The 16,677-nt window shown below is 40.7% G+C and overlaps 2 protein-coding genes and 1 long non-coding RNA gene across 4 annotated transcripts; all 3 read left to right on the top strand.

Moving 5' to 3' along the window:
• Positions 1-494: 494 nt before the first annotated feature.
• Positions 495-3,632, top strand: LOC146610085 (N-lysine methyltransferase KMT5A-A-like). The gene is made up of 5 exons (XM_085346545.1): positions 495-810; positions 1,505-1,625; positions 1,709-1,871; positions 1,990-2,182; positions 3,504-3,632. Exons 1-5 carry the CDS (start codon positions 772-774, stop codon positions 3,630-3,632), a joined length of 645 nt encoding a protein of 214 aa, XP_085202671.1. The 5' UTR covers positions 495-771.
• Positions 3,633-9,916: 6,284 nt separating this feature from the next.
• LOC146610084 (uncharacterized) lies at positions 9,917-12,076 on the top strand. The gene is made up of 3 exons (XR_014905050.1): positions 9,917-10,011; positions 11,700-11,770; positions 11,871-12,076. It is a non-coding gene; the product is annotated as an uncharacterized LOC146610084 (long non-coding RNA).
• An 861-nt stretch (positions 12,077-12,937) lies between these two features.
• LOC146610083 (uncharacterized) lies at positions 12,938-15,149 on the top strand. Of its 2 annotated transcripts, none has more exons than XM_085346608.1 (4): positions 12,938-13,836; positions 14,135-14,293; positions 14,375-14,428; positions 14,858-15,149. In XM_085346608.1, the coding sequence occupies exons 1-4, from the start codon at positions 12,939-12,941 to the stop codon at positions 15,103-15,105; spliced, it is 1,359 nt and encodes a 452-aa protein (XP_085202734.1). In that variant the 5' UTR covers position 12,938; the 3' UTR covers positions 15,106-15,149. The 2 variants fall into 2 exon arrangements, with proteins under 2 accessions (XP_085202734.1, XP_085202733.1); XM_085346607.1 differs by having other exon boundaries at positions 14,372-14,428.
• The last annotated feature ends 1,528 nt before the right edge of the window (positions 15,150-16,677 follow it).

Here is a 16,677-nt window from a genome sequence, read left to right as displayed (position 1 = left end):
GCATTATACATTTAATAGATTGTTTATTCAAAGGTCTCTGCCTGAAAAGTCTTATACATCTATTCAACCTCGGCACTGGCTGTCCTGATTATTCTATTAAACCATCAAATAAGACAACTCAATGGATCCCTTATAAAGACAAAGACAAATGAGATAGCAGTTAATAAATGCAGTGAGTCTAGTTTGCCTCATTATGTTTCACTTTGCTATGATCAAATTCAAACAAGCTTGCGTTTGTGATTTTTGTGGTGGTAGGATAACTGTGTGTGTGTGTGTGTGTGTGTGTGTGTGTGTGTGTGTGTGTGTGTGAGTGCGTCTATGTGGTATGGATTGACATTTGACCTGCGCTGTACCTGGGCTCCGGGGACATTTCGACTTTTTGCTGTGTATTCATGTGTCCCCCTAAAACATGACTTGTAAATGCATTTTTAAGTGTCTAAATAATAATTTTTTCTACTTCTTATGAGGTCATTATTTATCTTTTGACCTGTATTTGCTTAAACTGTAGTGTAAATTCATTTATTAAACTATAATTAAAAGATTTTCTGATTTTCTTAAAAGTCCACCTATACCCCTCACCTGATTTTTGTGTATTCCAGTGTATTGCACAGCGACGTTTCGAGTTAGAGTGGATGTGTGTAGGTACTGCAATTTAATACACATTTTCAATACACACGGCCGGAAGTCATTGTGATTGGTAGGCTATATATATAGGCGGTACCTACAGGAAACGGCGCCACAACTTTCGCGCGCGTGCCCTTTAACAAGTGTATGTCGACGGCAATACGAAGACGGATTAAAAACACAAAGGTAAGCCTTTTTTAATGTAAAATGCACCATGACTTTAATACTATATGAAATTATAGGTGCACAGGCCTATATTAAACTGGTTTAATTTATGCTTTATGGACTGTTAGTGAGTCTTTGAAGAAGTAAAACGGCCCCAGCGTTTGTCATTGAGTAAATAAAATAGGGCTGACGACTAACCGCGTCAACGCGATAAAGCGGGCTAACCCGTGTTAGGATTTACTCGGTGTTAAAGCATTATTGTGGCTTAAACGTGTTAATGCCGACATCGCGACTAACGCGATTAACAATTAAACCAGCGCAGTCTGAGTCAAAATCCCTGATGTCGCTGTTAGCTAATTTCGGGCAGTTTGTCCAATGTCTGTCCATTCTGCTGACAGCCCTAAAATAAAAGCAAGGGTATAAGTGTATTTAGTCGTGTATTTATTTATATGCCTGAAGAAAAAACTTCTTACAGTTTTGATGCCTAAGCTTTCTCAGTACTTGTATCACTCTCTGCAGTCGCCATTACAGAAATGTCACATGTCGCCATTTTGAGTACTAGGCCTTTAACATTTTAAAAGAAGGCATAAATTAGCACTATGAATAAGTCAGCTGTGTTTATGCTGTAAACTACACTACTGCTAGTTCTGCTACTACTGATGATGATGACAATGATGACGATAATCGTAATACTTTATATGCTTTGGTAATACAGCCAATCGTACAGGAGAACATGCGAAGGAGACGCATTCCTCCACGGGAGGATGCAGTCTGTCATGTTTCTGCTGGAAGGGACAAACTGGGACTTGATATCCACTACATAAATGCCTTCAAAGGTAAGTTGGTCTTTAGTTTGGATTAGATTTGGAGTTTGTCACTTTGTCTTTTGTCACTCACTTGGTATGCCTCTGCAATTCAGGTCGGGGCATTTTCACGACTGTTCCATTCCAAAAAGGAGACTTTCTTTTGGAATACAGAGGTAAACTCATAACAAAAGAAGAATGTGAGCAGAGACACAGAGTTTATCATGACAGCCTGAAGGTGTTCATGTTTGAATTCAAGTTTGATGGAAAACTCTGGTGGTGCGTATTATATCAGTGTAGTTTGATTAAGATTAAATGACACATTGCTTTTGATTTATGAAAAAAAAAGCTTCCTAACTAACTAGTTAAGCTAATACTTTTTTGCCTAACCCCACAGTGTGGATGCATCTCAAGAAGATGGGTCATTAGGCAGACTTGTCAACGACAACCACATCAGTCCAAGTGCTAAGATGAAAATATTAAATATCAATGGAAAGCCCCATCTATGCTTATTTGCAAGCAGAGACATAAATCCAGGCGAAGAAATAGACTATAATTATGGTGACTCGGATTGGCTCTGGAGATGCAAGGTATTTCTACAATTGTACTTTTTGGAACTGATAAATTGCATACCCTAAGCCATTTTTACATTTGTACCTACTCAAATTGGCTTAACGTGACTTAGGGCATCTAGTTTTTCACTGAAATTGAGTATCACCTACTGTGCCTGGGGTAACTATAGCAATGCAGCCGAGCATCCAGTGATATAAATGCCACAGCAAGCATGGACGTCAAGGTGACAAAATGCCTGCTGCTCAGTCTATACTTTAGTGTTCAATTCAGGGATCACGCTGTTAATTTTGGTCGCTATTTCAAACATTTCAGAGTTTCAAAAATGATGGCTTGGATTTTCACGAAGGAGGCGCACTCATAACTTATCGAGTGACACCATTGACCAGCCACCTGGTGGCATTCAGTCTATGTCAAATTTTCTGATCACTTTGGATCACTTGGAACCTTGGTGCAGTAGTTACTGAAAAACTACATGGTACTATAACCTACTGGAAAAACAGGGGTAGGTACTAATGGAAAACAGGCAATTGTGATGGCTGCCACATCAAAGCCCTCTAAAAGCACTAAAAAAATATCAGCAGGTATGCAGAAATAAAAAATGGCTTTCGGTTTCTAAATTTTAACAGTGATTGATGTTTAATGTGATTCTACACAGCAAAATCTCCAGTGTTAAATTAACACTGGAGAGTGTCTATAAGGGTCCACACCTCTGAGTGTTAAATACAACACTGTTGAGTGTTAAATTAACACTTTTGACAGTGTTATATGTTTAAAAGTAACCTAGTCAGTTTTGAAGATTAACAATGGCTAACACTGAGCAGTGCTGATTTTCTAACACTGGAAAATAACTCAAAATGTTAGAAATATTCCAGTGTTAGAAAATCAGCACTGCTCAGTGTTAGTCTTTGTTAATCTTCAAAACTGACTAGGTTACTTTTAAACATATAACACTGTCAAAAGTGTTAATTCAACACTCAACAGTGTTGTGTGGACCCATATAGACACTCTCTAGTGTTAATTTAACACTGGAGATTTTGCTGTGTAGCCTCTTTAGTTAGATTCATTTTAAATTTTGTCCCTTGAAGATAAATGGGCCCTAGTGACAGTTCGTTGCTGCTACAGGTGATTGTTTTACTCCTTTAGCAATGGCTTAAAAAATAAAGAAATCACACTGACTATTTGTCTCTTAATCATAGGGCCTTAAATTCTCTATACATGACAGTGAATATTTTAAAGACAATAGCTTGAAACTTATCTTTCTGATACAGTTTATTTAATGTTTCAAAAGCCTCTTCAAAAATGCACTGTATATTCATTTTCTATCTGTTACACACGAAGACGGAGACCAGCCAGATTCAGAAGACTGTGAGCTGCCTAAAGCCGCAACCAAACAGCTTTCCAAACAATGATCTGGACCTGAAACATCCAGAGCCTGAAAGGGTAAATATAATCCAGTGTACCACTTAATGAACTAATAATTTAATCTATCATCATTCTTTATGGATGCTGTGTGTGTGTGTGTTTGGCAGTCACCTGGGTGTGATGTGATTTACATGGACCGTGGCTTGTAGGTCCTTTTCATTGTTTCAAAGTGCAAGTCTGGATAACATCTGAGTGTGTGTGTGTGTGTGTGTGTGTTAACCACCCAAATGTGACTTAGGAGGACCACACTGTTATTGGGAGACTCCGTCAAAGTTTGCTTCATGGTGACATCACTCTGGTTTTAGGAGGGGTCTTCTCGTATTTCTTGACAGTTTGACCTACAGCATGCAGAGCTGACTGCATGTGCTTTGTTTCTATGTTGAAATTTTTTGAAACTCAGGCTTGAACATTAAGATAGATAGTACTATACAACTTCTTAACTTGTTTTAGGCACTTTTTACTGCTTTAGTGCATGGGCTCTCTCTGGCTGTGTACTCTGGCTTCTTCCCACAGTCCAAAGATGTAGCTTATGGGGTTAGGTTAACTGGTGATTCAAAACTGCCCTTTGGTGTGAATGCAAATGCTTGTCCTTCCATGTTAGACTGGTGATCTGTCCAGGTTGTACTACCCTATGGTAGCTGGTATAGGCCCCAAAACTGCTACCCCACAATCCTAATAAGGATAAGTGGAAGAGGATGGATGATTGCAAAGGAATCAGTTGTTAACTATTGTAGCCAGTATTTTTTTCAGAAGAAAACATTTCTTGAGTGGAAAGCCCCCCCCCCACACACACACACACACACACATGCAAATTAAAGACAGAAGCACAGGCCTGCCCAGTACAGTTGCAAGAAGAGCACTTGGTCTAATCTTTGTGCCATCTTTTCTTTGTTGCAGGATCTTGATGAAGAAATGCCTCAGCAAGGCTCAGAAGCCATGCATTCTTCTTCAGTGCAAGATTTTGAAGAGGTAACATTGACCTAGGACAGATTTTAATGAATGTTTCTCATGCACGATGTGTACCTTACGCTATTTGCCGATAGTGAAATGGTCTATTCATCCTCTTGAGTGATGCATTTTTAGTAACTGTCAGATTACTGTTCTTTTGTCTTCATTCTCTATCTGTTACACACGAAGACTGAGACCAGCCAGATTCAGAAGACTGTGAGCTGCCTAAAGCCGCAACCAAACAGCTTTCCAAACAATGATCTGGACCTGAAACATCCAGAGCCTGAAAGGGTAAATATAATCCAGTGTACCACTTAATGAACTAATAATTTAATCTATCATCATTCTTTATGGATGCTGTGTGTGTGTGTGTTTGGCAGTCACCTGGGTGTGATGTGATTTACATGGACCGTGGCTTGTAGGTCCTTTTCATTGTTTCAAAGTGCAAGTCTGGATAACATCTGAGTGTGTGTGTGTGTGTGTGTTAACCACCCAAATGTGACTTAGGGGGACCACACTGTTATTGGGGGACTCCGTCAAAGTTTGCTTCATGGTGACATCACTCTGGTTTTAGGAGGGGTCTTCTCGTATGTCTTGACAGTTTGACCTACAGCATGCAGAGCTGACTGCATGTGCTTTGTTTCTATGTTGAAATTTTTTGAAACTCAGGCTTGAACATTAAGATAGATAGTACTATACAACTTCTTAACTTGTTTTAGGCACTTTTTACTGCTTTAGTGCATGGGCTCTCTCTGGCTGTGTACTCTGGCTTCTTCCCACAGTCCAAAGATGTAGCTTATGGGGTTAGGTTAACTGGTGATTCAAAGCTGCCCTTTGGTGTGAATGCAAATGCTTGTCCTTCCATGTTAGACTGGTGATCTGTCCAGGTTGTACTGCCCTATGGTAGCTGGTATAGGCCCCAAAACTGCTACCCCACAATCCTGATAAGGATAAGTGGAAGAGGATGGATGATTGCAAAGGAATCAGTTGTTAACTATTGTAGCCAGTATTTTTTTCAGAAGAAAACATTTCTTGAGTGGAAAGCCCCCCCCCCACACACACACACACACATGCAAATTAAAAACAGAAGCACAGGCCTGCCCAGTACAGTTGCAAGAAGAGCACTTGGTCTAATCTTTGTGCCATCTTTTCTTTGTTGCAGGATCTTGATGAAGAAATGCCTCAGCAAGGCTCAGAAGCCATGCATTCTTCTTCAGTGCAAGATTTTGAAGAGGTAACATTGACCTAGGACAGATTTTAATGAATGTTTCTCATGCACGATGTGTACCTTACGCTATTTGCCGATAGTGAAATGGTCTATTCATCCTCTTGAGTGATGCATTTTTAGTAACTGTCAGATTACTGTTCTTTTGTCTTCATTCTCTATCTGTTACACACGAAGACTGAGACCAGCCAGATTCAGAAGACTGTGAGCTGCCTAAAGCCGCAACCAAACAGCTTTCCAAACAATGATCTGGACCTGAAACATCCAGAGCCTGAAAGGGTAAATATAATCCAGTGTACCACTTAATGAACTAATAATTTAATCTATCATCATTCTTTATGGATGCTGTGTGTGTGTGTGTTTGGCAGTCACCTGGGTGTGATGTGATTTACATGGACCGTGGCTTGTAGGTCCTTTTCATTGTTTCAAAGTGCAAGTCTGGATAACATCTGAGTGTGTGTGTGTGTGTTAACCACCCAAATGTGACTTAGGAGGACCACACTGTTATTGGGGGACTCCGTCAAAGTTTGCTTCATGGTGACATCACTCTGGTTTTAGGAGGGGTCTTCTCGTATGTCTTGACAGTTTGACCTACAGCATGCAGAGCTGACTGCATGTGCTTTGTTTCTATGTTGAAATTTTTTGAAACTCAGGCTTGAACATTAAGATAGATAGTACTATACAACTTCTTAACTTGTTTTAGGCACTTTTTACTGCTGTAGTGCATGGGCTCTCTCTGGCTGTGTACTCTGGCTTCTTCCCACAGTCCAAAGATGTAGCTTATGGGGTTAGGTTAACTGGTGATTCAAAACTGCCCTTTGGTGTGAATGCAAATGCTTGTCCTTCCATGTTAGACTGGTGATCTGTCCAGGTTGTACTGCCCTATGGTAGCTGGTATAGGCCCCAAAACTGCTACCCCACAATCCTGATAAGGATAAGTGGAAGAGGATGGATGATTGCAAAGGAATCAGTTGTTAATTATTGTAGCCAGTATTTTTTTCAGAAGAAAACATTTCTTGAGTGGAAAGCCCCCCCCCACACACACACACACACATGCAAATTAAAGACAGAAGCACAGGCCTGCCCAGTACAGTTGCAAGAAGAGCACTTGGTCTAATCTTTGTGCCATCTTTTCTTTGTTGCAGGATCTTGATGAAGAAATGCCTCAGCAAGGCTCAGAAGCCATGCATTCTTCTTCAGTGCAAGATTTTGAAGAGGTAACATTGACCTAGGACAGATTTTAATGAATGTTTCTCATGCACGATGTGTACCTTACGCTATTTGCCGATAGTGAAATGGTCTATTCATCCTCTTGAGTGATGCATTTTTAGTAACTGTCAGATTACTGTTCTTTTGTCTTCATTCTCTATCTGTTACACACGAAGACGGAGACCAGCCAGATTCAGAAGACTGTGAGCTGCCTAAAGCCGCAACCAAACAGCTTTCCAAACAATGATCTGGACCTGAAACATCCAGAGCCTGAAAGGGTAAATATAATCCAGTGTACCACTTAATGAACTAATAATTTAATCTATCATCATTCTTTATGGATGCTGTGTGTGTGTGTGTTTGGCAGTCACCTGGGTGTGATGTGATTTACATGGACCGTGGCTTGTAGGTCCTTTTCATTGTTTCAAAGTGCAAGTCTGGATAACATCTGAGTGTGTGTGTGTGTGTGTGTTAACCACCCAAATGTGACTTAGGAGGACCACACTGTTATTGGGGGACTCCGTCAAAGTTTGCTTCATGGTGACATCACTCTGGTTTTAGGAGGGGTCTTCTCGTATGTCTTGACAGTTTGACCTACAGCATGCAGAGCTGACTGCATGTGCTTTGTTTCTATGTTGAAATTTTTTGAAACTCAGGCTTGAACATTAAGATAGATAGTACTATACAACTTCTTAACTTGTTTTAGGCACTTTTTACTGCTGTAGTGCATGGGCTCTCTCTGGCTGTGTACTCTGGCTTCTTCCCACAGTCCAAAGATGTAGCTTATGGGGTTAGGTTAACTGGTGATTCAAAACTGCCCTTTGGTGTGAATGCAAATGCTTGTCCTTCCATGTTAGACTGGCGATCTGTCCAGGTTGTACTGCCCTATGGTAGCTGGTATAGGCCCCAAAACTGCTACCCCACAATCCTGATAAGGATAAGTGGAAGAGGATGGATGATTGCAAAGGAATCAGTTGTTAATTATTGTAGCCAGTATTTTTTTCAGAAGAAAACATTTCTTGAGTGGAAAGCCCCCCCCCCCCCCCCCCCCCCCCCCCACACACACACACACACACACACACATGCAAATTAAAGACAGAAGCACAGGACTGCCCAGTACAGTTGCAAGAAGAGCACTTGGTCTAATCTTTGTGCCATCTTTTCTTTGTTGCAGGATCTTGATGAAGAAATGCCTCAGCAAGGCTCAGAAGCCATGCATTCTTCTTCAGTGCAAGATTTTGAAGAGGTAACATTGACCTAGGACAGATTTTAATGAATGTTTCTCATGCACGATGTGTACCTTACGCTATTTGCCAATAGTGAAATGGTCTATTCATCCTCTTGAGTGATGCATTTTTAGTAACTGTCAGATTACTGTTCTTTTGTCTTCATTCTCTATCTGTTACACACGAAGACTGAGACCAGCCAGATTCAGAAGACTGTGAGCTGCCTAAAGCCGCAACCAAACAGCTTTCCAAACAATGATCTGGACCTGAAACATCCAGAGCCTGAAAGGGTAAATATAATCCAGTGTACCACTTAATGAACTAATAATTTAATCTATCATCATTCCTTATGGATGCTGTGTGTGTGTGTTTGGCAGTCACCTGGGTGTGATGTGATTTACATGGACTGTGGCTTGTAGGTCCTTTTCATTGTTTCAAAGTGCAAGTCTGGATAACATCTGAGTGTGTGTGTGTGTGTGTGTTAACCACCCAAATGTGACTTAGGAGGACCACACTGTTATTGGGGGACTCCGTCAAAGTTTGCTTCATGGTGACATCACTCTGGTTTTAGGAGGGGTCTTCTCGTATGTCTTGACAGTTTGACCTACAGCATGCAGAACTGACTGCATGTGCTTTGTTTCTATGTTGAAATTTTTTGAAACTCAGGCTTGAACATTAAGATAGATAGTACTATACAACTTCTTAACTTGTTTTAGGCACTTTTTACTGCTTTAGTGCATGGGCTCTCTCTGGCTGTGTACTCTGGCTTCTTCCCACAGTCCAAAGATGTAGCTTATGGGGTTAGGTTAACTGGTGATTCAAAACTGCCCTTTGGTGTGAATGCAAATGCTTGTCCTTCCATGTTAGACTGGTGATCTGTCCAGGTTGTACTGCCCTATGGTAGCTGGTATAGGCCCCAAAACTGCTACCCCACAATCCTGATAAGGATAAGTGGAAGAGGATGGATGATTGCAAAGGAATCAGTTGTTAACTATTGTAGCCAGTATTTTTTTCAGAAGAAAACATTTCTTGAGTGGAAAGGCCCCCCCCCACACACACATGCAAATTAAAAACAGAAGCACAGGCCTGCCCAGTACAGTTGCAAGAAGAGCACTTGGTCTAATCTTTGTGCCATCTTTTCTTTGTTGCAGGATCTTGATGAAGAAATGCCTCAGCAAGGCTCAGAAGCCATGCATTCTTCTTCAGTGCAAGATTTTGAAGAGGTAACATTGACCTAGGACAGATTTTAATGAATGTTTCTCATGCACGATGTGTACCTTACGCTATTTGCCGATAGTGAAATGGTCTATTCATCCTCTTGAGTGATGCATTTTTAGTAACTGTCAGATTACTGTTCTTTTGTCTTCATTCTCTATCTGTTACACACGAAGACGGAGACCAGCCAGATTCAGAAGACTGTGAGCTGCCTAAAGCCGCAACCAAACAGCTTTCCAAACAATGATCTGGACCTGAAACATCCAGAGCCTGAAAGGGTAAATATAATCCAGTGTACCACTTAATGAACTAATAATTTAATCTATCATCATTCTTTATGGATGCTGTGTGTGTGTGTGTGTGTGTGTTTGGCAGTCACCTGGGTGTGATGTGATTTACATGGACGAAGTTTATTAGTTGATATCTGCAACTGAATTGAAAACACACCTTTCCAACTGTCCAAAACAAATAAATGTTGCAATATTTTGCTAACAGTGTCACAATCATCGTCTGGTGTGCACAACAATATCATCTTTGGACAAGTGCATTCAGTGTGTGGGACCGGTTTCCTCCCTCAAGTGGCTTGGCTTTAAGTGCAAAGGTGAGACATTTAGTGAATAGGTACAGTGTATAGTAAAAAGCATTAATAGAGTTCAACAAGTTAAGACGTGCTGAAATGAACACTGCTCCCTTTTTAATTAATGGGTGGTCACGTCTAATTAAAGAAATGCAGTATTACCTCATTGGTGCAGGACCTTGTAAAAATGGTATACTTGTCCTCAATTCCCCATTCCATAACATAAACTGCTCAAAATAATAAAGGGAACACTTAAACAATGCGATGTTACTCCAAGTCAGTCACACTTCTGTGAAATCAAACTGTTCACTTAGGAAGTAACACTGACAACCAGTTTCACATGCTGTTTTGCAAATAGAGTAGACAACAAGTGGAAATTATAGTCAATTCACCATAATAAAGGACTGGTTCTGCAGGTGGTGACCACAGACCACTTCTCAGCACCTATGCTTTCTGGCTGATGTTATGGTCACTTTTGAATGCTGGCGGTGATTTCATTTTAGTGGTAGCATGAGACAGTCTACAACCCACACAAGGGGCTCAGGTAGTGCAGCTCATCTAGCGTAGCACATCAATGTGAGCTGTGGCAAGAAGGTTTGCTGTGTCTGTTAGTGTAGTGTCCAGAGCATGGAGGTGCTACCTGGATGTGGAGTAGGCCATAGGAGGGCAACAACCCAGCAGCAGGACCGCTACCTCCACCTTTGTGCAAGGAGGAACAAGAGGAGCCCTGCAAAATGACCTCAAACAGGCCACAAATGTGCATCTGTCTGCTCAAATGGTCAGAAACTGACTTCATGAGGGTGGCTTGAGGGTCCAGCATCCACAGGTGGGGATTGAGCTTGCAGTCCAACACCATGCAGGATGTTTGGCATTTGCCAGAAAACACAAAGTTTGGCAACTTCAGCACGGGCACCCTATGCTCCTCACAGCTGAAAGGAGGTTCAAACTGAGCACGTGACAGTCTGGAGATGCCGTGGGGAATGTTCTGCTGCCTGCAACATCCTCCAGCATGATCATATTGGCAGTGGGTCAGTAATGGTGAGGGGTGGCATTTCTGTGCCTGCCAGAGAGCCTGACTGTCATTGGGTAACAAGATGAGGTCCTCGGACCCTTTGTGAGACCACATGCTGGTGCATTTGGCCCTGGGGTCCACCTAATGCGAGACGACACTGGGCCTCATGTGGCTGGAGTATGTCAGCAGTTCCTCCATGACAAAGGCATTGATGCTATGGACTGGCCCGCCTGTTCCCCAGACCTGAATCCAATTGAGCACATCTGGGACATCATGTCTCACTCCATCCACCACAAACTGTCCAGGGGTTGGCAGATGCTTTAGTCCAGGTCTTGGAGGAGATCCTTCAGGAGACCATCCGCCACCTCATCCCGAGCATGCCCAGGCATTGTAGGGAAGTCGTACAGGCATCTGGAGGCCACACACATTCAACTACACACTTTCATGCCACTCAACTACCTAAAGAACAAAGTATTTAATAAGAATAATTCCTTCATTCACATCTGGGATGTCCTTTTTTTGGGGGGGGGGGGGGATTAGCAGTGTATGTGTAGTCATTAAAATATCCTTAATGTGAACAGTTTTTTTTTTTTTTTTTTTTTTTTTTCAGCATTTGACATTACTGCAATGCTTTGACAAAAAACTACTTCACTTAAATAGAACTGCAAAGCTAAATTAAGTCTATCAAAATGTGTTTCAGTTTGTTTAGGGGTCTGGCACAAATCTTGCCTTGCAAAATTGGCAAATCAGAATTGCCACCAGTCAACACAGGTGTGTATCCCATTCATATTTGGCTTGACTTTTTTTCAGTTTATTTTTTACCTGTCTAAAGTATTGATCAATTAAAAAAACTTTTGTTCTTACATTCCAGAAAGAAGAAATTTCTGAATATTCAGGGGAGGATGGATTGCCACATTCAGTTCTGGATCAAATATCAAGCGATGATGATGGCAACCACAGCATATCAGAAGAAGAATATGTGCCAGATTCAGAGTCATATGATGAAGATTCAGATGAAGACATCTCATTATTGCCAAGCACATCAAAAGGTCTGCTATGCCAAGATGACATCTCCAAAGCGCATGAACAATCAGATTCAACGAATTGAATCCACAACTTGACAAAGGACAAGCCACAAGATAAAAGTGAGCTTTGCGAAACTGAATCAGAAAAAATGACTTTAAGTAAAAGAAATTACTGCTATTTTTGTGGCAAACCACAAGCTAAAATTTCCCGCCACCTGAAAACGCACAAAACGGCTCCTGATGTTGTGCATGCATTTTCCCTGCCTAGAGACTCAAACGAGCGTAAAAGTCTGTTAGAGAAATTGAGAAATAAGGGAAATTTTAAGCATAATGCTGCAGTTTTGCATGGTGGAGTGGGACCACTGAAAGTGAAGAGAAGACCCAAGATTAAAGCAGTAGAGGGAAAGTTTGCTCATTGCTTTTATTGTCAAGGGATGTATGTTCGCAAGGATCTTTGGAGACATGTCCGCAGATGTCCTAACAAACCAAAAGATGACACGGATAAAGAACCTGGAAGAACCAAAGTACTCGGCCTGGCTTTAACTCTGGAGTCTCAGTGTTATCCGCAGGTGTCAAGTGGAGTCTGGAAGGTTCTTGCTGTTATGAAACAAGATGAGATTGCCTCAGCTGTGCGAAATGACTTTACTGTTATTCAGTTTGCCCAGTCCCTCTACAATAAACATGGACAAGACCCTACAAAGTATGATTATATACGACAGAAGCTTCGTGAAGCGGGACGTTTGTTGTTGTGTCTGCGCACAGAATTCTCAGTGCATAACATGGAAGAAGCTATTAAGCCTGCTAATTTCCAGAGAGTTGTGCAAGCAGTAAAGAAAGTTTCAGGTTTTGATGAAGAGACACTGTCATACAAAACTCCAAGCCTTGCGCTAAAACTGGGACATACACTGCATAAAATGTCTGACATTATCCATTGTCGTGCCCTCATGACAGAGGATGAAGCCCTAATCAAGTCCACTGATGCGTTCAAGAAGTTGTATGTCTCCAAATGGTCTGAGATGGTGTCTCACCGTGCCTTGAACACATTGAGTGAGGCAAAGTTTAACAAGCCATCAACATTGCCCTTTACAGAAGATGTTCGGATTCTCCATCACTACCTTCAAAAATCTGCAGAAAGTGCCTTTTGCAGCTTGGAGAACGAAGCCACAGCTCAGAATTATGCCCAACTTGCACAAGTTACACTCTCACAAATCATTGTGTTCAACCGAAGACGTTCTGGAGAGGTTTCAAAGATGCGCCTCAAAAGTTTTCTTGAAAGAGACAAAACAGCACTCCACACAGATGTTGCCATGGGGCTCTCAGAAATGGAACAGAGACTCTGTAACTATTTCTGTAGAATAGAAATAATGGGAAAAAGGGACAGAAATGTTCCAGTTCTGCTAACACCAAGCATGCTGGATGCTCTGTCACTACTGGTTAGTAGGAGGCCTGACTGTGGTATTTGTGCCACTAATATCTACCTCTTTGCAAGACCCCGATCAATGAGTCATTACAGAGGAATGGACTCCTTGCGTGTTCATGCACACCAGTGTGGAGCAAAGCAGCCTGAGTATCTAAGATCGACACAGCTCAGAAAACATGTTGCCACACTCTCACAAGTCCTTAATTTGAAAAACAACGAACTTGATCAGGTTGCAGATTTCCTGGGTCATGATATCCGCGTTCACCGCGAATTCTACAGATTACCAGTTCCCACAACACAGCTGGCCAAGATTTCCAAACTGCTTTTAACACTGGAAAAAGGACAACTTTCCCAGATCCAGGGGAAATCACTGGATGAGATCAAAATAGAAGGTTTGTATTGAAAGGAGCAAATATTAGGGCAGTAGTTGAATATTATGCTTTATCAACAGAATTAAAACCTAAAAGCACAGACCATTCTGTTAAATGTCCATGATTTAAGGTTCTTGAAGTCTATTGTTTCATCACTTTGCAACATTTGGCAAACTGCAGAGTGGTGGCCTTAAATAGTAAAACTATGTACTATAATTTCCAGTATTTGTTCTGTATTTTGTCATATCTCGTTGTTAATGTGAGGTTTTTGGGGGGTTTGTGTTTGGTTTTTTGGGGGGGTTTTCCCACAATTTCTCAGATGAAATTGCATTAAGTGATGCTGAAACAAAGGACAGTGAGAGTGAATCAGATGATGATGACACAGCACTCACAATGTTGGCGTGTGGCACCAGTGAGCCTGTACATGCAGTAGCTGATTCCACAAACACAGCGCAGCTCCAAGACACTGTAGATTGTGGTAAGTTACCACTAGCTTGGTTTCTGTGGATAAAATGTTTGTTACAAATATTAAAACTTAATCAAATTGTGTAATCAGCAGATGAAGGACCACTCACAATGCCTGCAGCAAGTGAGACTGCTGCTCCCTCTGAAGGTAAGGGGTGCAGTTGGTTCTCTAAGCTTATTATTGTTTCATCACTTTGCAACATATGGCAAACTGCAGAGTGGTGGCAAAAAGTCACTTGGATGAGTGACAAAATGTTTCTCCCACTGAAAACGCTACGTCCAGATTAACAGAATCAACGTTTTGGGATTTACTTACCTGGATGATTGAGCATGCATCAAGAGACTTTTATTCAACTTTTTATTCAGTCTTTTATTCACAGCGGAACACTAAATGTCTCATTTTAGAAATTTGATAAATTTTCAAAGAGAATTTTAGCTCGTTTTGATATTGATGGTAGCAACACATTTCAGAAGTTAGTACAGGGTAGCATCCATTCTTTTAACCACCAAATGTTTTTTGTTTTTTTTGTTTGGTTTTTTGTTTGTTTTAACTACTACTACTTTATATATCTTCCAGAGAAAAATGCTGCTCAATCCCACAATTCCCGAAGAGCTCCCAAAAACATGTGGTCCAAGGCTGAGGTTGCTGCAGTGATGAGGCATTTTAAAGACCACATAAACGAAGGGAAACTAGCCACCAAAAATGAATGCAGTCATTGCAAATTGGTAGAAGATCCGGTGTTGGCAGGAAGAACAGTTCAAAACATAAGAGATTTTGTAAGAAACAGAGGATTAACTGCAAAAAGGCAGAAAAAAATGAACTAAAATAACTGTTTAGAGAGCTGTGGTTTTACATCTTGGTCAGATTGCCAATTGTTGTTAACACTGATGTTCTGTTTAAAGAAAAAAAAGTTCTTGTTAAATACAGAAGTAGTTTGTATTTCATAATTTTTACATTTAATTTATTTAGGGTTTTTTTTGACGGGTTATATTTAAAATAAAAAATTATAAATGCATATTTTCTCCCCTTAATATTTACCTTTAAACTATTAAAATTCATTTTAAATGTTTTTAATTTTTCTGTTTTCTATATTTTTATATTTCTGTGGGAAGCGTGGGCATTTTTGTCCATAGATTTCTTTTTTTATTTATGGTTAAAATTAATGTTCAGATCCAAGAACACTAATAAAATGATGTTCCAGTAATCCTGTGTCCTGTCAGATGTGTATTCATGGTAATGATGAGCTATTTACATATTACATCATTGTCCCTTTAAAGACCCAATATTGTTTTTTTTGGACCTCATAAAACACATTGTTGTCAAGTGGACAATGTCTCCAGAAAACACAATAGAGTCTGGTTGGTGTGTATCAGTGTATCTAGACTTCTATAGGGAGTGTATGAGGTCTGAAGTGACCCAAATTTTTTTCAGATTTTTTCGAACACTTTAACCTCGCTCCCTTGGCTCTAAGTCCTTTCAAAAGGGTAGTCCACTTAAACCACCACCGGGCGGATTGACGTAGTATAGTCCCGCCATACCACATAGACCCGTATGTGTGTGTGTGTGTGTGTGTACACGTGTGTACATGTGTGTGTGAGTCAAATGGTTTAACGGTAAACTAATGGGAGAGCAGCAAACAAGGAAGCTGCCAGGTACTCTACTTTCAGTATACTGACTTTAGTTTGTTTGCATTTTGTGTAGATGGCATTAGCAAATAAATGAGCTTCAGTGATTTATCATCGTAATTGTCATGATCCTGGTTCTGTAACCCAGGGTTTTTAGTTTGGGGAACGTTTAGTTTTCAAGTTTGTTATTCTTATATTATTTGTTGCTGTTCAGCTTTTTTGTTATTATATAGTTTATGATTTTCAGGTCTTTGTTTTGTTATCTAGGCTTTAGGCTACTGTTATCATGCCTCCTCTGTGTTCCACATCACATGTTTAGTCTGTCTTGTTTTCATGTGTTTCTCTCCGGTCCCTGTGTCAAGCTCACACGTCTGACTCTCAGTTTGTGTTACTTCTTGTTTTACTTTGATAGCCTCCTACCTCGTACGCATCATCTCCACTTTTGCTTCCCTTGACTCATTAACCTGGATTTGTGTCAGCTGTGTTTCCACCTGTGGCCTGTTCCTATGTTATCCTATATTGTCTGAGTTTCCCTTGAGCTGAGTTAGTGACCAAGTTCAATTGTGTTTAGTATTTTGTACTTTTGGAAAAGCTCGAAAATAAAGCTGTTTTTGGACTTACCTCTGTGTAGTCATGGCAAAATTAAGCCTCATGAATCCTTGAATTTTTCCGTCCATTTGGTTCAAAAAATTGTTCATTTCCTTAAGGGTTCATGTGCACACAAACTACCAAAATCTTATGGTTCTTGTTCTTATTGTCCTGAACAGTTTG

The sequence above is a fragment of the Diplotaxodon limnothrissa genome, linkage group LG22 (genome assembly GCF_057381915.1).
Source record: "Diplotaxodon limnothrissa isolate DT_005_m linkage group LG22, D_limnothrissa_male_GT1.1, whole genome shotgun sequence".
In the NCBI taxonomy this organism is placed as follows: Eukaryota; Metazoa; Chordata; class Actinopteri; order Cichliformes; family Cichlidae; genus Diplotaxodon; species Diplotaxodon limnothrissa.
This window is presented reverse-complemented; position numbering and strand designations above follow the sequence as displayed.